The sequence below is a fragment of the Anser anser genome, assembly GCF_964211835.1.
Source record: "Anser anser genome assembly, chromosome: 3".
NCBI classification, from domain to species: Eukaryota; Metazoa; Chordata; class Aves; order Anseriformes; family Anatidae; genus Anser; species Anser anser.
Genome location: NC_139722.1, coordinates 89947894 through 89971741, shown reverse-complemented (window position 1 = coordinate 89971741; position 23848 = coordinate 89947894). Strand labels below are relative to the sequence as shown.

The 23848-nt window shown below is 45.1% G+C and overlaps 1 protein-coding gene and 1 long non-coding RNA gene across 4 annotated transcripts in view; one reads left to right on the top strand and one right to left on the bottom strand.

Annotated features, from left to right (window-relative positions):
- Positions 1 to 2925, bottom strand: part of ZFAND3 (zinc finger AN1-type containing 3) — a 135347-nt gene extending 132422 nt beyond the window's left edge. Inside the window, exon 1 of the mRNA XM_083831971.1 lies at positions 2257 to 2925. Within this exon, the coding sequence (XP_083688097.1) occupies positions 2257 to 2327 (71 nt within the window). The 5' untranslated portion in view covers positions 2328 to 2925. The remainder of the gene's footprint in view (positions 1 to 2256) is intronic.
- On the top strand, positions 1439 to 23604 carry LOC310897868. 3 transcript variants are annotated; one of them, XR_014582656.1, is made up of 4 exons: positions 1439 to 1489; positions 9368 to 9525; positions 9689 to 9827; positions 19343 to 21121. It is a non-coding gene; the product is annotated as an uncharacterized lncRNA (long non-coding RNA). The 3 variants fall into 3 exon arrangements; XR_014582654.1 differs by lacking the exon at positions 19343 to 21121 and adding an exon at positions 23438 to 23604 and having other exon boundaries at positions 9368 to 9827; XR_014582655.1 differs by having other exon boundaries at positions 9368 to 9827; positions 19343 to 21123.
- The last annotated feature ends 244 nt before the right edge of the window (positions 23605 to 23848 follow it).

Below are 23848 nucleotides of genomic sequence, written 5' to 3'. Positions count from 1 at the left end.
TTCTTAATGGTTTTCTCAATATTTTCCTTAATGCTACGTTTGTGGATTACTGCAGAAAAGTATTCATCTCACCATAAATGGTACTGCTAGCAGTAAACAAAAGTCAAGCCAAAACAAAACTAACAAAACCGCCACCACCAAGCCCCAACGCTATCTTTTACACTCGGCCACAAGACGTACTGGGTAACGTCTAGACCCGACGGTCTGACCCACTGGCAATGAACTCTTCTGCAGCCTGTGTGGTTCAGGCGCACTCGAGAGCGGCCATCCAAGGATTCTCCATCACTGGACTGATGCAGACCAGGAAACAAAGCAAAGCTATTCCTCTATATGCCTTTCTTTAGAAAGTTCATAGCAATTTTTTCATCAAGTTACAAGTTTCAGAACTTTTCATAGGATGAAATGCTAGAATTCTGCAGAGAAAAGGCAAGCATGGCCCTGTTATCCCCAGTGTCAAAGCAACATAAAGGTCACCGAGAAGACTCCATCCTCTTTAAGACACGTTTTTGGCACAACCCTAACTGACACCGAGAGCAGCAGAATTCAGAGGCATACAACCCTTTATCCTAGCTTGACTTACTTCCTTCAGAATGCTGGCATAACACCGTGACACCATGAGTCCTCCTGCCAGTGCAACGCTGCTACAAGGGCATGTCCATACAGATTTACCAGCAGATCCTTTCAAGCACTGGCAAGGCCCAGGTGAATAAGGAGAGGACAACACTTAAGTTTCTTCAAGACAGAGAAGTACAACAAGCCATCAGACTGTGGAAGCTGATGGTGCAATTTATTCATTTTTTGAAGTGGAAATATAGCTACAAAGCTTGCCAATGAGTATTGAAAGGCACCTGGGAGAAAGGAAGCAAGAAATAGCATTTTGATAATTGTTTGTTCAAGGGAAACGTAGGTTTTAAGAGAAGAGTAATGGCTTTAAAGGCAATGGGTTTTCTTGAGGGCCTCCTGTCACCATTAACCAGATCCTCAAACATGACGCACCAGATTTTTGTCTCTCTATCACAACCCTCTGAACTAGCCCAAAAGTTCAGCCCAGAGGAAAAGTTCACTTTCAACTTTCTGTGACTCTCCTCTCACGCCAAGATCAGGTTACACGAGTCGGTGCGCTGCCTCAGAGACAGCAGCAACTTGCTCCCCACTACACTGCAGAAAGCATCAGTGCCAAACATGGCAGCCTAAGAAAACAGAAATTAACAGAACAATTTACTGTATATTTGTAATATGCCTTGCACAATCACTCCCGGCAGGGCCACGGCATATGTTGCACTTCATGTTTTCTCTCATAACTCACGAAAACGGATTTCACTTAAAATCCTGCCGCTCCAGTGGAAGCACCCCACGCACAGCGACACCGCTAAATCACTCTTATTGCATCTCCTTCCTCCCAGCCTCCACTCCCCCCCCCCCCCGAGCACCTTACATTGCACACCATAAATCCCAGGAAGGCACAACCACAGACAAGCGGAAAGCTCAGGTGAGCCCTCAGAAGTCTATTTAGTCGTGTGTTCTTCGAGCATTTCGTCAGCAGGAGCGTTAGGGACTAACATTTCTGGGATATATATATATATATATATATTAGGGGCGTTTTGTGGCTGCGTGTGTCTGGCAGCAAACCACCTGCCATGATACGTCTGATTTAAAATACAAGAAGTGATCGGCGATGGAAGCGTATCCAGCACCCTAGGGCGGGTAGGGGGTTAGCGAGAGCCCGGCTTCGTATTTTTACCCCAGCTCTGGCTAAATAACAGCAGCCCTACTTCTCCCTTCCTCGCAGGAGGCCGGCCAGCAGCCAGGCAGGCCGTGGGGCTCCCCGAGGTGACGGGACCACCATTTTACACAGCGTTTTCCCCTTGACCTGGGGGGGGGGGGGGGGGGGAAGCAGTTGGAGCCACCCCCCCCCCCCCCGGCTCCCTGTGGGGCTGGGCGGGGGGAACCAGGGGGAGACGGGGGCGGCCCGGGGGGGCTCGAGGGAGGCTCGGGGACCCCGGGGGCGGCCCGGGGGGGGGTTCACAGCCGGGCCTGCCCCCACCTGAGGGGTACAAGCAGCCCCCCCCGCCCCAAACCCACACTTAGGGGGGCACAACGCAGCCCCCCCCCCCCCTCCCAGCCCCTCCCCAGGGCTCAGCCCCGGCCCCTGCCCCTTCCCCTGCCCGTTCCCGGTCCCCCCCCTCCCCTCCGCCGCCGCCCCGCCCGGCCGCAGCCCAGCTCAGCCCCCTCCCGGCCCGCGGGGCCCTCGCTTACCCCCAGAAGCCGCAGGGGCAGCGCGGCGGCAGGCTGGGCGCCTTGCTGCGCTCGCTGCCGGCGTCTCCCATGGCGGGGCCGGGAGCGGGGCCGGGGCCGGGCCGGGGCCGGGGCCGGGGCCGGGGCGGCGGCGGCGGCGGCGGGCGGTGGGGGGGGGGGAGGGGGGGGCGGCGGGGCTGTGAGCCGGGATTCCAGGCCGGTCAGCTGGAGCCGGGCGCCACCACCGGAGAGGCGGCGGAGGGGTGGCCGCGGGAGGGGGGGCGGCCGCGCCCTAGCGGCAGGGCCCGCGTTGCCGCCCGCCCGCTGTGACGTCCCCCCCCCGCCGCCGCGGCGAGGTGCGCCCGTCCGCCCCGCCGCGCCGCTCGGCCCCTGACTCAACAATGCGCCCCCCTCCCCTCCCCGCGCACACACAGACACGGGCCCGGCCCCGGCACCTCGCCTCCCCCTGGCCTGAGCGCGATGGTTTCGCCGAGCCGCCGGATCAGCTGGGAGCGGCCTGTACCAATGTGCTGCCCCGGGGGGAGACGGGATTGAGCGGGGGTGGGAATGAGGGGAGAAGCAAGCTTAGGAGGCGCCCGCACACTCGAGAAGGGAACGAGTATCTCCGTAACGAGGCCACGAGGGGCTGCCTGGGCTGTCAGAGCCGGCTGGCTCCTCTACCCCGCGTTCACTCCCACCCACACGTTACGCCGTAGTGGTACAGCCGGCGAACGGGGGAGGGAGTGGGGGGGGGGGGGGGGGCCGGCCGTGGCGGCGCATGCGCGGTAGGCCCGCGACGCGGAAGTGGGCCGGTGGCCCAGCGGGGCTCGGGGCCTGCCCCGTGCTGCTCGGGCCGGGCCGCTGTCAGCTCGGCGCCCCGTGGCGGGCGTTCGCCTGCTGTTCGCCTCTCTGTGAAATAAAAACGGTCACGTTCCTAAAGCACGCGGCCGTCCTGTGCTCTGTTCTTGGCTGTCTGGGGAAGCTAAGCTGAGGGCTGGCCTCAGCAGTGGGAATGGGGGCACCGCGGCCCTGCCGTTCTGGCCCCAGAGGGGGGGAAATGGCCGGGGTGAAGCAGGGCGAGCAGAGAGATGGGCGGCAGGCACCCCGCTGGGCTGGGCAGCTGGCTGCAAAGGGAAAGGAGAGCGGAATGCCAGCGTCTGGACTTGGGAGATGAGTAATGGGCATCGTACCTACAGTGCAGGCTTAGCAAGCGGCCTGGGGCAAGTCGCAGCCTTGCTGTACCTTGGTTTTGTCTGTGACATGGAAATAACACCAACCCCCTGCCAGAAATTGCTCTTTTGACCTCTTTGTGGAAAATGGCATGTGGAAAAATACCGGTGTGGTGATTATGCAGGTGGAATTGTAATACATTGTTGAGGTGGTGTTATCTCACGTTTTGACTTTGAACCTAAACCCAAGGATGTTTGACATTGAAAGTAATATACGTTGTTAACAGATCCTGGAGTATGTAGGTCTTTGTGAACAGTTGATTAATTCTGCCAAAACTCTTTTGACTTAAATATTGACCATCTTTAAGAATTTTGTATCAAATTAATTCATGGCAGAGGGAAAAAACTAGTCATGGAACGCACAGAGACAAGCTTAAAACTTTTTTACATGTTGAAATTTAATTAAACTCAAGTAAACAGGCTGCTTCTGAAGAGAGGTTTATGACTGAGCTCACTAATAGCAGTTGGTTTATCCAACAACCATCGAGGCTCAGGCTGACTGACTCCCTGTTGATGAACCAGCCGGGCTGTAGCTCAGCCAGACCTTGCTCTTCCTCAGCAGAAACTTTGAAAGCAAAAACATCACTGAGTGTAAGATCGAAGCGGTACGATGGAGACAGGATGTGTGTTGAGAGTTTTCATTGACAGATTAACTGGTGCCAGCCCTCTGGAAGTAGTCTGTGGCTGCGTAGTGAGCGCCCTGTGCGCTGGGGTGTGAGAGCTTCCTCTTGGCACAGCTCTTGGAGGAGCCTCACTGCTGAGGCAGCACTGTGAGTGCACTGAGAGAAGTGAGTACTTGAACAAAATAGCCCCAGCTTCATTAACTCAGCCCTTTAAACCAGTAAGTCAACTGAATATTAAAATTGTCCCTTATGTGCTGGCTACCTATAGTGCTACCGGAGGCTGTAAACTCCCTTCGGTTAAGCAGTACATTCTGTCTTTCTTTAAAGATGATTTGATAGCTAGTTCATATGTCCTGATTTGCAATTAAAATGGAGTCAGCTTTCAGCTGTTACAAATGTAATGGAGAAGCATTCTCTGTGGTCTTCTTGCTCAGTACACTTGTGTCATTCCAAATAAACTTTATTTTGTAAGGTTATGTTGGGTTTAATGCCCAAGTTCTGGTTTGTGAAGCAATTCAGATTTTTAAAAATCCTATAGTGGTTTGGTAATTCATTCCAAGTTAAACACAAGAAAAACATGAGTTCAGACATAATGGGATTACAAGAAGTAAGTATATATTTAACACGATGACAATGAAGATACCTCAACAGCAATTTAGCTCTGCCCAATACTGATGCCCTATGGAGGAATAATCTGAAGGGGAAAAAATCTTTAGGATTCTAGGATACTTCAACACTCTGGGACAGAATAGAAAGAGCATGTGTGCTTGGTGCTGTAATGTCTTATGTCTAAAACAGTATTTTGGAATTTTTTAAAGAATAACTTCTGCCACACTGTTTTTCAATAATTGTGGTATTTCCTATTTTATTTAAGTAGCAGAAGGTATAAATTACTGATGTATCATTCAGAATTACTTCTGGAAAAATCATTACATTAATCTGAACTTGTTTCTCTAAACCTTTAAATGTTTCAGTTTGTGTCATGTTTCTTCTAGTCTTATCAGTCCATTTGCAACCTCCAGAAAGTGTTTCTGTAGTGCAACATCACAGCAACGGAAAGTCCTGGTGTGCGATGCTTCTTTGGAAGCTGGCTGGGAGAAAATCTGTTCAGCTGATCTAAAATTAATATAGTCATGAACAGGGCATCACAACCTCCATAGAGTGTGTAAGCCATTCTTCCAACAGATCTATTGAGCCAGGCCGCTGGCTCCCTGACTGAGGAGCTTCGTTACTGACATTTTCTTTATTCTTTTTTTTTTCATCCAGAGAGTCCAAGCCCTGGATACCTTCTGAACTAATGTACAAGCATGTGCAAACAAATGGATAAGCAGCACCTAGAAAGCTTATGCAAGGCATTAGTTGGATAGGGGTGGGAACATTCATACTCAGAAAGTCATCGTATGGTCCAGTTACAAGAAGGCTTGTTTCAACCTTGGTGAGGAAAGGTGTACTTAGTTGGGAAAAAAAAAAACTACTTAGTAGTAGGAAAGTAACTTGAAAAGTGGTTATGTCAGAAGAGCAGTGAGCAACAATTTAACTCTATGCCAACAGAAACAGCTAATGTAATTTTAGTTCTGCTTATCCGAATGCATGAAATGGATGGGGAAGGTAGTAATGCTTACTGAGACTGTAGTCACCCTGCAGCTTTTCTCTGGGCATCTTATTGCAGAAAAATCACAGAATGCAGAGAAGAGCGACCAAAATACATGTAGTCTGCAGACAATGAAATACTCTAAAAATGTAATGTTTACAGTTTGACCAGTGAATGATTACATAACAAACATGGAAGGTATTTACCAGCAGGACACACGCAGTTTAGTAAAAGATGTAAAAGATATGTTTCTAAGGGAAGAAATACTTAGGTCAAATAAGGAAAATGTTCTCACGGTGAAGTCTGATTTTTTACCTCTTGCTGAGTGCTTTGGGCTCATTCTCAGTGGGGCCACAATGCAGGATTAGATGAGGTAACAGACTTCTCAGGATCAGGAGGCAGAACTCTACCAGATTTAGAAGCAACAATTAAGTGTCGTTGTTTCTCAAGTGTTCCCTTTCTTCATATATACTAGAAAGAGTTGTACCTGTGTACAATCAGAACGTTTTGGGTTGTTTATTTTGGTATAAACATGATTGCCCGGTTGAGATACATGTGCACAACCGTGAAGTAGAGCAGGTGGAGAATGTCACAAGTATTGTACATCTTCCTTCTCATCTTGAGATCTAAATTACCATAAAATAATAAAAGTGACTCATGTGGTGCCAATCTGTTAGAGAGACTCTTGAGCTGATTGAAATAATCACCACTTTTTATTCCTCTCCAGTAGGCTGATATGCTTCGTAGCAAAATCTTTTCTTTTGGAAGATCATTCTTGTTAAACCCTCTACTGAGGTTGAAAAGTAAAATGAGCATGTGGAAAAGGGCGATGGAGATGACATGTCTGAGCCGTAGTCATATCTAGCTATAAAGGTGAACAATTACAATGATTCGCAGGAGCCCAGGGGCATAGGCTATCGCCCATGAAGAAATTAACCTGCAGCAAGTCAGCATCACAGACAGGACCCCGAAAAAGGCGACTGAACCCTGCCCGAGACTGGCACACATTCTTTTGGCTGAATCAGGACCAGGGCTGTCAGCCTTTCAAATGCCTGCTTTACAATGCTTAGCTCATCTCGTTTTCTACATTAGAAAAGCACGTCTTGGTTCTTTGTATGCAGCTGGCATAGCAGGGTGTGATCCAGCTGAATGCCTCAGGATTTGCTTATTCGTTTAGTCTGAGTTAGGTGTCAGTGCAAGCAATCTGAAGACAGAAATGCCCGCACCTTAGCCTCTGGCTTGGGCCTCAATGAATCTGACTCCAGGCTTCTTTGCTACTCAGAGGAAGCCTCCAGATTAAAGAAGGCAAGCTGAGTTCATCTTGGCTCTCAACATTGGTTGTGTTGATGAAGCAAAAAAAATAGAATCATCTGTGAATTATCAACTTATGAGTCATGTAGATTAGAAGGTTTTCATAGCTACGTCTTTTTTAAAACATAAAACATACATTTGAACACTAAAAGAAAAGTTTAAATAGTCGCAGCACAGAATTTGGAGTCAGGACTTTGACGTTTTTTCCATGTTGTTTTAAATCTCTCTGTGCCTCAGTTTTGCTTTCTGAAATGGAAATGCTCATACATCTCATTGACAGTCTGGAAGCAGAATCTTTACTGGGTGGCATTTTTAGAAACAAGAATTAGTTGTTATTATTGCTCTAACTAAAAGAGTGGCATTTCTTTGCAATTAATGGCTGGACGGAGAGTCCAAGGTGAAAGCAATAACTCTTAACACAGCCAGATGCAATTTGCAAGGATATGACTAACCCAGAGGCAATTATTATTAATAATACTTTTATTTATTTCACACATGTATTCCTTCCTCTTCCTGCCCTTTATGTAATCCAGGACACTTTGAGAAAAACACAAATGCAAAAAATAAATAAAATACATACATATATATATATATAGTGCAATTAAACAAAACATTCTAGGCTAATCTAAAAAATGACAGATCAAATATTAAAACAACAACAGCAAAACTTTTGGCATGATTTAATGAAAGGAGAGGGGATAATAGTGACCCCACACAGATGTGACAATGACTAAGAATGAAATCATTCACAGAAAAATAAACCTGCAGATCAGATGTTCTATATAAGCTGATACTTTTTTTTTATTGTTATAAACAGTGAGACTCATGAATGTGTAATGATGGTCACATCATGCTAGGCATTTCCTAATCATAGACAGCAGACTCAGCAAAAACCATTCTTAGCCTTTGAGAGCTCTTTTTAACAAGTGAGCTCCAGGCACTTTTTTTTTTTTTTTTTAAAAAAAAAAAAAAGATAAGCATTATCACAGCAATTTTACCAGGAGAAAAGCAGCCTTGGAAAGTGAAACAAACTGTCTTCCCAATACAGCAGCCCATGCAGGGGTCTATGTCCTCTTTCAGAGCTTGTGCCATGAGTGCTTCCTTTGCAACCCTCACGACCTCCTCCTTTGCCCTGGATTCAGCATCACTTAACAGCGGCACCCCAAATCATCTTCGATGCAACTACTTGGTTTATAAATGGAAGAGTTAAAAGTAAATAAAGCACTAGAAATTTCCTTTCATTTGAAAAGGGAGCTTAAGGCAAAATAATATAATTAAACAGAAAGGTGGAAGATGCGTGATATTTATATATTTCCTTTGCTTCCTGGCTTCCCTTCAGTATTTTCACATAGATACTAGACCAAAGGGTCCTTGTCTGCACCTAGGTCTTCTGGGTCCTACTCTAAGGTAGATAAACAAGCATGATAAAGCCTTGACCTTGTATAAATATAAAGCAGTCCGGTCTTCATTAAACTGGAAGGTGCCTGCCCCTAGCAATCTGTTTGAAGACGAGCTGTTCCTGCCCTTTCCTCAGCATCTCTGAAGATGTCGGATGGGGAAATCTGCATCGGAATGCGTTTCCAGGCCCCTCAGTGGGTTTGTCAGTTGTCTGACTCCTGACCTGGTGTTTCTGAGCACAGCTGAGATGAGCAGCAATTCCCTCATAAGCGCCACAATGTCAGGGAGGCTTAATTGCTTAGCGGCATGAGAAAGTGCTCAGTAGTTCAATGACAAAAGATCTGAGGAAAATGTGAATTGGGACCCTGTGATTCTCCCCTTCTGCCCCTGCCTGCTCCCTTCCATAGTGCACTCAACATTTAGATTTTTCAGGGATGTGGCACCAACGTTAGCCAAGAAAATCCTGATCTTGCCATTTCTGGTGTCCATGTGAGCACAGCAAGATCAGTAGTTAGAAGTCATAAGTGCAGCCTGGGTAATTTTGTAAACAACAGCAGCACCAATTTCTTTTATAGCAAGTAAAAAAAAAAACAGACATTGCCGCTGGAAATGAATAGCATACAGAGCAGCTGTTTCAAATTTGTCTGACGCTGTTATAAAACAACTTTAAAGTGTTAACAGTTGTACCCGTGGCAAAATTTCCTTTGCTGTGTGCACACTTAGAGCTTTCTTTTATGCTATATGACCAGGCAGACACATTTGTGCTCAGTCCACTTGCTTTTCGGGTCACCTCTGAGGAACATCATGCCAGCTGCTGGCTGCAAATGGCTGGCAGACTCCAGGTGCACTTGCAGGCTGGACTTGGACAGAGGCCGAAAAGGGAGGAAGAGGAGGTGAATTGGTTAGGGCTGCTTGTAAGTCCTGTCCCCCCTCCCGCAGTAATACACCCGAGGTGGTGTGCTCTGTTCTTCTGTCCCCAGGCTGAGAATGGAGATGAGAAGGAGCTTTCACCCACGACGAACGAGAAAGAAGTTGAGTTGCCCAACAACATCGTAATTGTGGATGACATGGAAAGCAGAGAGCAGACTAGGAGAGAGAAGAGCTGCAGTGACTGAGCTGAATGACCGAAGCACCCTGTGTGAGCAGCAGGCAATACTCCAGCTGCTGGCCCTCGTTTTGGTCCTGTGCAGCTCTGTTGAAGCTGCCACCAGTGCAGAAAGAGGGATGGGTGGTGTGGGGGTGCTGCTGGGGGGCTGATGTCTCCCCATAGCACAAGGAGTGCCCTCCGTTTCTTTCCACAGCAGCAGGCATGGCAAGCCTTGTCTCAAAGGCTCTTGGATTCTCTGTCCCAAACTGCATGGCGTATAATACACACTCCAGTTACACAGATGGTCCCAGAGGCTGTCAGCTCCTGCGAGAGGGAGGATTGCTTATAAGCAGGTAGGCGGGAAAGCGGCTCTACATGTCTGTGCATGGATGGGGGATGTAAAGGTCCTGGGGTGGTGAGGGGAGATGGACTCCTTACAGCTTCTTAACTTCACCTGCTGAACATGCACTCACCTCTCCAGCTTCCCAAACCCGTCTTTGAATTCAGGACTGACTCTGGCCTGTTCATGCTACAAATGTGTCGATTCATAGGACAAATGATAATCTGAATGGAGTAAGAGTCTGGCCTTACATTTGGCCAGAAGACCAGTGCAAATACCCACACCGAGGTTTGGAGCCGATGGCTGACACAGGAAGGAGAGACTGGATGATCGTGTATGTCTACCCACCCTTCTCTCTTGTAGGGGAGAGAGCATGAGTCTCTGTTTGGGTAGGTAAATGGCTTTTGGGGAGGTTTATTGTATTTTACAGAGAACTTTTAAACAGAGGGACAGGTTACAGGGTAGATCTTGAAGGCAGGAGACAGGAGGAGGTGTACCATAGGGACAGGTCAATGGTTAACAAGCTGGAAATAGTTCAGTGAAATACCACAGGCTGAAACCATGGCAATGGAGAAAAGAGTAACAGGAGGACAGGAAAAGAGAAGGTATCAGCGAGATCTTGGTAAGCAATACTAGAATTGAGAGACTTCTGAGCAGGGATCCTCAAGCTCATACTGTTGCAATTAGCCTCCTGAAGCTGGTCTGCACGTTTGGGACCGTCACTTTCACTGCCTGCTGCTGAGCTTACTCGTTCCTTTATTAACCCCCACAGCAGTGGCTAATGGGGATGTGAGAGGCACAAGGAGGCTGAGGGAAAAGCTGAAATAGTGGCTTTGTCTGTAGTAGCATATATTTCTGAAGTGATACAACAGTTTCTCTTTGACACCTCAAAATGGGATTTGGGTCAAACAGATTTGTTTTCCTGTTCTATTGGTCTATTTCTAATCATTTCTCCAGCAAGCAAAAAAGGCTTCAGCTTTCCTGGTTTCAGAGAAAAGCTTGAAAAACCCTATCCAGGAATTTCTACTGGCCTTTGGAGGCAATTTATAGACAACAGCTCTGAGGTGGGAGCTGCCTGTGCTAATTAGTGAAGTGCTATCATTACCTGCAATTCGTAGAAGGGTCTCCTTAACATGAACTCACTCATCTCTCTGATCAAGAGGTCAGACAAATCCTCCAGACAGCATGATTGTGAGTAGGTCTTGATAGCCATTAATCATGCTCAGTGGTAGTTTCCTGCCTTTCTGGGATGGGCCCATCACCTCCCTCCTTTGGGCCCAGAGGGAAGGCCACACGCTGTGTCCATCTCCCTTCTACCCTAGTGCTTTCTGGCCATGCTGATTTATTGCATGGGGTGAGATAGCCACTCTTGCATCCAGGATCAACACAACGAGGCTGAGCGCCCCTTTTTAAAGAAAAACAGATGCACTGCTCTGGTTCAAGAAGTTAACTGCTGAAATCAAAGCACCTGGGACAAGACAGTTTATGCGTGCTGAGCCATTGCTGGAGCGCACATCTGGTGCACTGAAGGCATGGCCGTGCTGCCTGCAAGGCCTGCTGGATGCAGCTCCTGTTTTCTGCAGCACACTGCATCTGTGCAACGTCTGTGAGAAGATGGGGAGAGCTCTCCAGTAAGGGGTTCAAAACCTTTCTGGTTTGCATGCATGCACGGGCAGCCAGCAAATGCCCTTGTCTATGCTGTGGCTGGACCGAAATGACAAAGTGGGGACCCCTGTCCTCACAACCACCATCACAGGAAGGCTGTGCCATGCTGTGAGGGGGTAGGTGATGCTCTGTAGAGCTGTCTGTCAAGTGCAGAGGAAGGTGTTACCCTTCTTTCTATCATTTCAAGAGTTTAATGTTTCGTTACAAGCTTTGGGTGCAACATCTTTATTCTTCTTTCTTTCTGCAGCATGTATGTACAGATCCATGGTACAATCTAACCAATTTATGACGAAATAACAGATGTGATACCAAAAGTTTTCGCAGCTGCCAGTAAGCAGTATGCATACCCAAGAAAAATGGAGAAGAGTGCAGCACATGCACAACACAGTGGGGCTTTCCTTGCACCTCGTTCCCCCTGAAGTTTTTAACGTCTCTCTTTCTGCCTCTCGCTGGAAGGTCAGAACGGCTGCCTTAGCCAGTCTGAGGTGACAAGTCCTATCAAAACAATGAAAGAACATACTTCTTTTTTTTTTTTTTTCCAGAGCAAGAAGGAAAGTTGTGTTTTAAGTCCTACATTATGGAATGGTAACTAGTTCACTAGTTTGTGGTTTTGGCTACTAGCCATGCTTTCGTTTAATTGCTTAACCTTTTCAAAAGATATTAGTAGCCTACTTACCGACACCAGCCACACATATGCTGCTGTGTTGGTTTCAAATGGTTTAATTAAACAAATTTAGTTAAAAAAGGAGGGGGCAGCTTGAAATCAGGTGTATGGCTCATTACCACTGCTGCTCTAATGTTTCTCCAACCTAGAGAAACCCTACGGGATGCCATTTTCCTGTAGAGCCCTAAAGAAGAGACAGGATGACTTTTCCTGGGCTTTTGACAGAAAACCACCTTCTTATTCTGAGGAGAGATTTCTGCACCTATTGAGTGATCAGCATATGAATGAATTGGGAGAGCTCACTGGCAGCTGTTGGACATTTATCCTGCTTATGAATATCACAGCTTGCAGCAAGTCTCCCCTCTGTAAAAAAATCTGAAGCATTCAGTCAGGAATAGGGAAAAACTGGGGTGAACATCCAGATGGTGCTGAACTGAGATACCAGAAGATGGTTACAAAATTATCTCTTCTCCAGCTTCCTGCATTATTCCCAAACAGCAGGCTATGAACAAATAACCCCTGGAGACTGGTATTTCTGTCAACAATTTCATTTAGTATAGCCCTGGGACTTGTAACAGCCTGTGTGGGACAGTGTTACACCACTAGTATTGGCACATCTGTCTAACAGCGCACTGACCTGTTACAAAGAAATTTACCTATTTAGACCCAGCTCTCCATTTCCCTCTCCCTGCTAACAAATGTGGCTTTAGCTATTTACATAGCTACAGATCCAACCCTGCTGCTACTTCTATTCTAAGCCCATTCCCCAGGAGATCTTTAAAATACAATTATCTCCAGCTCCACTTGATCACACAATCTGTCCCAAGGTCTGTTCCTGCTTTTTTTTTTGGTCCTCCTGTTGCCAAGGTCTCTCTCAAGGTAGTCTGCTCTCTCTTTTCTTTGACCCTGTACCAGCACCTGACCACGCACCTCCTTGCTGTGGGAAAGCCTCGTGGCCACGGTTGCTGTTGCAAAGCAGGCAGTGGGGTGGTGGTACTGTATTTAACCTACCCCCACGCAGGACATCCACCTGCCCAAAGCTTTCCTTTGCCAGCCTCTGTGGCTGTTTTTGTGCAGGTGTCAGTGCGTGTCCCCAGCCACGCACTTTTTCTCCTCTCACCAACAGCTGAGTGCTCAGCCCAGCGAGCAACCCATTCAGATTGTGTCATTTCAGGCTGTTGGAGAGAGCTGAGCAGCGAAGAAATAGAGCATGTTGTGATATTTTGGGTTCAAGCTTTGCTAGAAACTAGCAGGTGGCTTCTAGTGTGCCGGTGAAGAAGCAGGGCCAATAGAGGGACGGGAAAGCACAGGCTTAGGAGGCTGTGTGGTGGCATTGAAGGACTACTAAAATTAAACTCCGCTCTCTAGGTTTCATCTGTGTCCAGTTTGGATTCAGCTTACACTAAAACCTAGGTTCTACTTTATAATCCTGAAATATGTATAGCTTTTTTTTTTTTTTTTATGAGGATGAAAATCGACCTTGAAACAAAATGCACAAGGACTACAGCCATAGGTGGGGCAGTAGAAAAATGGGTGAGAGACAAACTCTCAGTAGTTAGCTCTAGCTTCATCTAGAGTTATTTACTGCAGAACCTCTTACGCCCGTGTTTGCCTCATGTAGTCTATTTCTGGAGACAGGCTGCTAGACATTGGCTAAGCAGGTGGTTTGCTGATGACTCCCACATTATATATTGATCTGTTCTGTGCTCGCTGTTTCTGGCTGGTAACTTTATCAAGGCAGAACTGCCTCAGTGTTTTATGTTATGACAACGCTTAGCAGTACTGGGTTGCTGAATGAAACACACACAGTCCTCTTCATGTATAAAACCATCAAAGAAAAGAGGATAAAGCACCCACTTATTAAACTCACTCTCCCTTCTCTTCCCCTCTCATGTCGTGCCAGCCCTGAATAAACCCTAATAAAAAGCTCAGCTCTTTCCCAGGAATCAGTGAGCATCCCTTCTCTTCCCTTAAGCTGCAAGGTGCAAAAGGTGCTTCTCAGTTCCTTGCTAAACTACCTGCCCGGAGGGCAGCATCCCTCAGGAAGGGCCAGCCAAATAGACACATCAGTCTGATGCAATACCTATGAGTTTTCTTTGTCCCTTCAGCTGTTTGACCCTTTTGGGTGTCTGTGATCCATACTAGACTGATTTCTTCTTCTAATCAGTGTCAGCGCCAGCTGTTTTTGATGACTGCACCAGCTTTAGATGTGGTGACAGAAAGGACAGCATGCAGTTTTTTTACTGCTTGTTTCCTGGCTTGCGCAGGATGGTGCATGAACCAGAGGGAGCTCTGACATGCAGCATGCCTCATGTTTTATGTGGCACCTCTGTGGTGCTTAGGAATTTAGAAAAACATATGCCCCTCCATCATTTTCTCATCTGAATGCCAGAAGGAACTAACTCTAACACATCCTATTTTGAGTCGTACCTTCTTCATTAGGCAACATTGACACTGGTCCTATATTTTCTTGAACTGAGGATGACAGAAGTGTGTCTTTGCTAATTGTTACCTGATTTACCCAGCTGGATTCTTCTGACACCAAACAACCGTAGCAGAGCCCAAGAGTACCAGTTCAGCATTTTAGTTTCCAGAGTCAGATGCTCTCTAGGTGAAAGGAAGTCATGCTACAGATTTGTAGATAAGCTCTAGGGCACTAACTGGTTCCTAGCCGAAAAGAGCTCAGTCAGAGCTATGTTCCTACTCACACCTTCAACAGAGGCTGAAAAAAAAAAAAAATTGTAAGTGGGCTTCTTAGTAGACAGAAGGAGAGAATGACCTTGAAGAAGGGTGAAGTTCATGTACTGGATTACAAAAATAATTTGAATCCCCAGACCAGTTTTTTTTTTTTTTTTGCACTGCTTGTGCTTAGTTATAAACTTTCTTTGCCAAAGAAAAGCTCTTTTTGTCTTTTCTCTGTGTACTTTTTGCTCAGTCATACCCTTTTCTTCCAATAACTTATTTTACATGTCACCTTTTGCCTGGCAGCAAAATGTCTGAGAATAGTTTGAAAATCAAGGAGGGCAGTCTTACAGTAGAGAAATAAAAATGCCTTTTTCCAAGCTCAGTTCTGCATAATATCTATAAGTTACAGTTACTTATGCTGCCTGAATCAAAATCATTTATTGCCATTATAAAAAAAAATATTTTAAGAGTTTCAAATGGGAACTTGTGGCTTGATGCACAGATTGGTGCTCACAGATTTATTAGACATGTGATGAGTAACTTGTGAATAAGAAGATAGCTGTAATCATTTGAAGATGCATTTAAGTTTTAAAGATATGGAACCAAAAAGTGTATATTTTCTGTAATATTCAGAGTGCATGTGCTCTATTTCCTACTGGAATGGGTGACCTGTCTGGAATTGTGCAGCTGTAGTTCAGAAGCAGCTTTCATGAGCTCATGCAGATAGATAAGAAGTAGATTTCGTATTCCATTGAAAAGGGTAACATCTCTTACCAGGGTCTGTTAAACTGTTCCTAAATGTTCTAAACATTTCAGCATCCCCTTGTATTCTTGTTTCAGGTGTTCTGCAAGCTGTTTCCGACTTTTTAATTTTTTTTTGCTGAAGGATCACGCAGCTCAGGAAACACAAGTTTTGATCCTTCTCCTGCTTCTTTGGCTTTAAAACCACGATATTCTAGTGATGAAAGGAAATGGCTCCTGCTTTATGTCAGATAAGACTACCATAATTTAAGTTATAAAAGCCTTAATAGCACATATATAACCATTCCTAGGATTAGGAGCAAAGTGAAAGAGAAGTCATGCATGTGGTGCTTCAGCCTCTTGAAGTTTCAGGAAGCTTCATTGTCTAATGGGCAGATGAGGAAACAGAACCAGAGCTCTTGGATTTTCACTATTGATACTGCTATGAATTCATTTGCACAGATCATTTGATCTTTGTGTGTGTTGGTTTACAATAGCTATAATGCTTTTGCTACCAGAGTGGTGTAACCTGTTAGTACTTGTAGAGTGCTTTGAGACCTCTGCATAGAAGGCACCCCATGAAAACTCAAAAAGGCATACAGTGAGGCCAACTTCAGGCTTCTTGTCACTTTTCTGGATGACTTATTTTAATTACAATGTGCTAAGCAGTTGTAAACTTTCAATTGTTGCATGTTGAACAGAGGCTTTCGTTGCTGGGGTTTGAAAGGTTCCCATCCAGCAGCGTGGTTCCAAGTTCATCAGCGCTGTCTCTGCTGATCCTGCCCTGCTTTCTCCTCTGCAATCCAGTCCATCAGTGATTAATTCTCCTCTTGAAATTAATAATGGCAAGCTTGTCAATATTTTAAAACCCAGACTTAATTTTGCTCTCTTGAGCCTTGCCTTTGGCTCCTGAAAGCAGAAGCTTTAAACTCTATTATTTGGGAGGTCTGCTGGGATGCCTTGGTGTGGCAGGTGCTATATATGTTTAGTGCTGCATTGCTGTTAAAATCCATTAAGGATCTTTCTGGGGCTGTCAGCACACTGCAGATTAAAACAGAAAAATAAAGGCACACTCAACAAATGCTGCTGTAGTGGTTCAGATAGCTGCAGAGAGAGGACTCATCTTTGGCTTGTGATCAGTTTACTTCTAGGTTCAATGGAAAGGTTGTTTGGCTTCCTGTACAAACTCTGAAAAAAAAAAAAAAATCAATGTGAGGATACTTGGATGAGAGCCAGAAGTGCTGTACTCAATCCAGAATATAGAAGTCCTTCACAATTTCTATATTCTGCTCCATACAGGCTCTTTATATTCTAGTGAGAACTAAGCTTTGCTATCATGACTCCAGCACCACTGCAGGGTTATAGGATGTGAACAAGTTGTCAGATTTTATTTGGATCTTTAAAAACGCTTTTCAAAACCCCCTGCCATGACACTGTTAAAAAAGCAAGTGAAAGGTGAGAGGAGGAGCCATCAGACACCTGCAAAAGAACTGGAAACAAAACAGGAACAAGCGATCGGTTTTTGAGCTGACAATGATTCACTGGTTTGGAAAGGGGAGGGAAACGTGAGGTGTAAGAGGTGGATCTGATGCTGCCATAGTCTCCTTAAACCTGGTGGAGATGGAGCAATGGCAGAGGCAACCCCTGGCAGCAGGCAGTGATGATGGGCCAGCTCCCACGCCAGCAGGCACACAGCGATGCTCCAGAAGGAGTCGTGGAAACCACCCAGACATCTCAATGAGTTTTGCTTGAGCTGTAACATCGCAGGAAGGGAATTAAGGTGGTATGAGGGACAGCTTAAGGGATTCACTTGCTCAGGGCATAATGGGGTGAGCAAACATGCAAATAAAGTAAATCTACCTAGAGTATGGGGCAAGTCAGTTTGCAGTCATGGTAATGCCCTTGCTGAAGAAAGCAGCACGATCTTGTCCTGCCCTGGTTTCCTGTTTCAGTGAGGATACCAAATAAGGCTCTCAGATACAAGTGGCAGAGATTGTAAAAGGATGTGAATGAATGTTTTATTCGGCAGAGGAAGGTTGGAAAACACCGAAAGTTACACATCAGGGAGTTGGTTCCCGGTTGGATTGTGGAAAATGCAGGTGGTAGAAAGAGGAAAAATCGACAGTCCTATTTGCCCTTCCAGAATACCAGGATGAGGGGACTTTCAACGGAAATAAAAAGCACCACATATAAAACTGTTAAAAGGAAATACATTTTATACAATGCCTAATTAGCTCATTCCCATAAGATAACATTAAGCCTAAGAGATTAGTAGGATTCAAAAAAAGGATTAGACATTTATACGGATAATGTAATTGGGGATGTTCTCATTAAATAGAATATGTATTTTCTTTTGTTATGAAAGGATATAAACCCTCTTGCTTCAGGACCTAGGCCAGTTGTTAACTGATAAGAATTAGAAAGAAACTTCCCCTGTTGGCAAGTCATTCCTACTTGTCTTCTGCTTCGTTTCCTGTATTTAATCGGAAGCATTTCACCAGGCACTATCACAGAGGGATTATTAAACTATATGGACAATTTGTTTGGTATTGCAAGGCAGTTCCATTTCTTCATAACCAGATGCCCCACTGTGACAGATCACAAAAATCCTAGTAGCCTCAAACAGAATCCCTTTTTCCTTGTGCTAGCTCTGTAAGAAGGTTGACCTGGAGGGCCACCTATTAGGTACCACCAAATAGTCACTAACAAATCTCACATGTCTATCCTAACTGTGATACCTTCAAAATCTCCTGCAGGGCTTAAATGAGATCAGTTAGAGGGGTGGCTGGATGCCAAAAACTCTACAGCCCACAGCTTTTGAGGGTATGTCCTTCTTCCACACATGTGAATGCGATTGTCTTATGAATGCTACAGGCTGACAAGAGCAGGAACAAAACACATTCAGCTAAGAATGAAACAAAAATAATTAGTAGCAAAAAAGTGGTTCAAAACTCTGCCATTCACTTCTGGGCAAGATAGGAAAGATCATGGCAGTAGCCTAGCTTCCCTGTTTAAAAGCATCAGAAGGCCTCATCTAACCTGGCTAAAACTAAACTGCCTTGCATCTTGATTACTGAAACACCCTTCTCTTTGGTCTTGCCAAGTGTAATTTCAGTCTGTGCACATCCCTGCAAAATACGGCTGTAAAGATCATCCTCCTAATCCATCAGCTTGAGGATTTTACACATTCTTTGCTCCCCTACTACATTCCTCCTCTTTACTCCATCAAACACAAGCTATTTATCTTTCCTGTCAGGCCCTTCCCACCCTGCCAAAGAGCTCTCCTTTGCTATGACAATGTCGTTTCCCTTCTCATCATTCTGTCAGTCTCTATTTCTCACTTGTTAACATTTTTATAGAAACACTTCTGTGCTGTCTTCCCTGGTGCTACTGGGATGAATGTTGGTAAAGAAGTGTGAAACCCCCTCATTATCCTTTTGCAAACCTCTGCTAAAACCCTGGCATTACCATGCTGCCTATGAAGAGCTTGACAGTGGTTTGGCCACTCCCCATCACACACACAAACACGAGTCCATTCATCCTTTCCACTTCCCTGTCTGCCAAGACACATCCATCGTCCTTTTGATTTGAATTTGGGAATGTGTGTTGGTTCTGCAAAGTGTCTATACAACAGCTTCTCCATCATTAACCAGGATTTCCAAGGGTCACTGCAAAACAAGCACTGGTATTTCTTCTTCCTCTTATATAAATGTTCACTTGAACACTGAGTGCTGTGCTAATGAAACACACAGGACAGCGACTGCTTTCTGCAGGTCGCAGACAGAGCTGTATGTGGAAGGTCACCATCCTCTGTAGTAGCGGTCCCGTCTGCAGATGGCTGCAGTGAGAACTGGATTTCAAATGGAAGTGTTCAGCTTAGCTCTGTTCTTGGCAGTGTTTCTTTTCCTCGTCTGTTAATGACTGCTGCAAATCCTCCAGTCCAAGGGGGTGTCTTTTGTGTACTAAATGCTGCCATTATTTATCAAGCACTCTTGTTGAATGTGCTTAAAGTCAGTCCTGCAGGGCAGTTTCAATCAAATTCCATTCAATTTATTCTATCTGAATAACTCTGAAATGTAAATAAAATTAAATTAATGGTGCTGTATTTGTATCCTGTTACAAATGTAATAAGCTTGAAGTAGTGCTGACCGTAAAATCAGATGAAGACTGTAGAGTAAAAAACAACCTCTAGAAAATACCACAAAATTTGATATCTGGCTTGCAAGAGCAATCAGGGGTACATTTAATCCAGAGGGTCTTTTTAATCATATTTGTTCACACTGCTTGTCTGCTTCAGTCTAATAAAAGGTGAGAATAACTCGGTCTCCTGTAGTGGTTATATTTGGTTTAACAAGCATGCAAAATACTGTGTATCTGCTCCCAGCTCACTGTTCTGGGATTTGCAATGATATTGTTATTAATAATAATCTTACATTTATAGAACACCTTTAATCCCAAAGCACATTATAAATTGTAGCTGAGGCCCAACGTGCTTACTTAGCACTGTCAAAATATGTGTGAGTTCTAATTATGCAGGAAGATACTCCAGATTTGGTCCTAGGAATTGTAAATATTGATATATACATGGCGTTTTATCTATTGAATACCTCCCCAGGAAATGTATTCCCCAGAAGGTCTAGGATTCCTGCCAATTAGATATTTGGATCTTTTCTGGTGCAAACATTACCCCAAAACACTGGGGAAACCCCAGCCCTCACCAGGAGTGCTACAAAATGTATTGCAGGCATACAAACCAGGCACAGTCTCAGGATTTGAAGGTCTTGTCTAGAGCATTAGGGACAAGAAGATTTGTGGACTGCAGTAAAGCAACTGGGAACAAGTAGCTGAATTGGCCCTGCTGGGACTCAAACCTCTGGCTCTGGGGAGCCCAAATATTTTGAACGCTGCCGTCTGTTCCCCTGCAAGCTGCTCTGCTTCAAGCTGCCAGCCCAGGGAGTAGTTAGGAGTACTTTCAGTCTCTCACATACTCGTTCTGCATAATTTACAAGAGCATCAAGGACTTCATCATATACAGACAGAATTCAACAGACTCAGGGAAAAGATGCACAAGTGTCTGGGACAGCACACGGGGAAGGAAGAGGGGAGTGGGACTGAGCTTACATAGGCTCATTCCTACCCATCACAAGTCATGAAAGCTGCCCTGGGGAGGGCTGATCAGCTTTTATTTTCTTCCACCCCTGTTGATTTGTTTCTATAAGCCCTAAAGGATAATGCAGTAGAGTTGTTTCCACAGTAAACACTGCTCCAAACATGAACGGATCTCAGGCCTTCATCAGTTATGGCATTAGCCACCTCTACACATGAAGCAAAATTTCTTTGTTGAGGTAGTTGAAATCGTGAAGACCATAGGCAAAGTGTGGTTGCCAGTGGACAAGAAACACTTCTGAACTGTGAACAACATTCAGATATTAAGGAGAGTTCATTTCCAAGACTTTTTTGCTTTGACCTCCAGGTACTTGGACAGCCTCTTCTGAAAGTCCTGTCTGATTGACTATGAATCCTGGTGTCTGAAATGACGCAGAAAATATTCAATCAGGGACAGAGCTGATAATTTAAAAAAAAAAAAAAAAAAAGAAAGAAAAGGTGGTTTAATATTTCCTCATTTCAAAACCATGCCTAGAAAGCTTTCTGAGTTTGTCCAGACTTGAGTAAAATTAATGAAATTGCAGTCATGCCTTTCATTCTATTTACCCCTTAAATCTGCAGTCTCGGCACGCAACGTGCTTCTTCCCTACTGTGAGAATGCAGAGTGCAGTTACGTGGGCTCAACAAGAGAGGGCAAAATCAGCACTGTGGAAATGGGGTACATCTTTGTGGAAGGCACTGGGATTATGCCAAGAACATATTCAGTACAAAGGGTCCAGCCCAAAGTGCTGAATGAGGTGTCCTGAGTACATCATCCAAGGACCATGGAGGTCCACCAGTAATCTTTTATTTTGATTTAAAAAACAAGCAGTCAGAGAGTTAAATAAATTCATAAGAGGAATAAACTCTAACATTTTCTTCTGATCTTCTCCCAAAGATCAACCCTTTCTCCCAAATCCTTTGTTATGTGGCTATCTTGCATGTGCTGCTCACATGCTTTCTTCAGTTATTCACAGCCACATGACAAACGCTACCTAATGGCCAGTTTATCTTATTTATGCTTTTGTACTACCCTTTTCTTACAAACCTGAAACACTTTGAATTCTCACAGTGAATTACAGAAAGTCAATGTTCATTTTTCGTTGATTGGATTCAATACAAAAATGTCTTTTGTGAAAATCTTTGGATGAGCTTTAGTGTATAAAGGTTTGTGTGGACACATTTATACTTTGAACCCTTCTGCACAGCATCTTGCTGATGTCCCATACGATATTGCTTCATGCTAAGTCTGTTTCACTGTTTACCTGTAGGGTCTCAACAGATCAAAGGTGAAGCTAATGTGATTTGGCTAATGGTGTGTGCACCCAAAAGTAGGCTGTAAAAATCTTACTCTCAAAAATCTCACATATAGTGCCATACCCTGCAATCTCATTGCTCAGCATACGTGAGGTACCATCCAAAAGTCATAGATCATCCTACACCCAGGGAGACGAGCAGGCTGCTTGGATTTGCCCTAAACTTGATGCCTGCAATCTCAAATTATATGAGTATATACCAAAAGGAACGAGTGGAGAAGAATCCCCTTAGGATATAGCTCATTGCAACAATGAAGGAACAGAGCTCTGGCAGAAATGGAGGAAAACCCCCAAGGCCATAAACAAAGTCTCTGGCAATACTCCATGTACCTATTCCTTCTCCAAGGCTTTGGGTCTGATATTTGGTGCTGAAGGGGGTGTGCAGGCTTCAGCCTGTGCTGGTGGCAAAGGGGAGACTAGTCCTAACTTGGCTAGGGCTATGAGGATGGAAAATTCCTGGAAATACAGGATCCCTTCCCTGTACAAAAAGCTGGAGCAGACCCAGGGAAGAGATGCTCCATAAACACGGCATAAACTTGCTATACCACTGAAGCAAAAGGGTTCTCAAGAAGATAGTAGCAGAATTTGTGTTAAGGTGTATCTTAGGCTTATAGGGAGGGAATAAGGAAGGCACTTAAATATGTTCAGCAAGTCCTGCAGTTGGTGTTATTTTAGGCCAATGGGAATTAGGAAGTTTCTCCAATCTGTTTGGCTTAAAATTCCCATTTTGATGCTATATTTCCTGCAAGTAGCATCCACATAACAGAAGTTTTGTTTGGTGATGATTATTCCCTTGAAATTTGCATAGTAATTGCACACCACCACTTGCTCACCATCCCCATTCTCCCAGCCTTTTTCATTTTTATACCAGCCAGGTCAATCACTGCAGCACATGCTTCCAGACCGATCAAACTAATGACAGTGCAGGACTTTCAGATAAATGAATGCGTAAGAGAGGCATCCAAGTCTACTGATACTTCAGTTAGGGAGAGTTTGGGCAATAAAGAACACAATTTGCTATTTAATGAACATTATTAACTTTCAGATCCCATGTCATTTTATGAGGTATATTTCCCAAAACAAGATGTGTGAAAATGGAAGGAGATTAAATACCCCTTGTCTGGTCACAGTCACTCTCTTGCCACCATCAGACCTTAGGCCTAGTAAGGTTGTTGCAGGACCCTGCTTGGCATTGTGCTTTGAATTTGTCCCCTAGCACAATAAAGGAGAGCAGGAAGCCAAGTCAATGCTGCAGCTTCTCACTGAGAGCAGAAGACAAAGCATGCCCAGGAAAGTTGTTGGTGAAGCGATGCTGCACCTGTGAGAAGGCTGTTCTGCCACATGAAGTCACCACATCTCCCTTGTCTGTCCTCTGCCTTTCAAATAGGTCCCTTCTCTGTTTTTCAGGACCCCATTCATGCCAGGGTGAACTCCTCCAGCATAAGGACAACCTGCTTCAACACACATGAAAGGGTGCCTGCATTGCCTCCTGCTCCTCACTCTTCTTCCAGCCCTTTACTCCACGGATTTCTCCTGCCTAACCTCCCAATGCCTCTCATCACCTCCACCTTTCCTTCCTTTTAGGACTCTTTTGCTAAAGGGAAGCAGTATGGGGAACATTTTATTGCCAATAAGCCTCCCCCTGCGTGAAGAAGAGACTTGGTGATGGTATTCCAAAATTATCACTTTGGAAGTGTTGTCATGGCTGCTACAGAGATCCCAGCTGACACAGCAATGATTTACTCATTTCTTCAGCCTTCCTTGCTGCCATACCACAGCCCACAAGAATGGGGAAAGTATCAATGGCAGAGTGCCAGA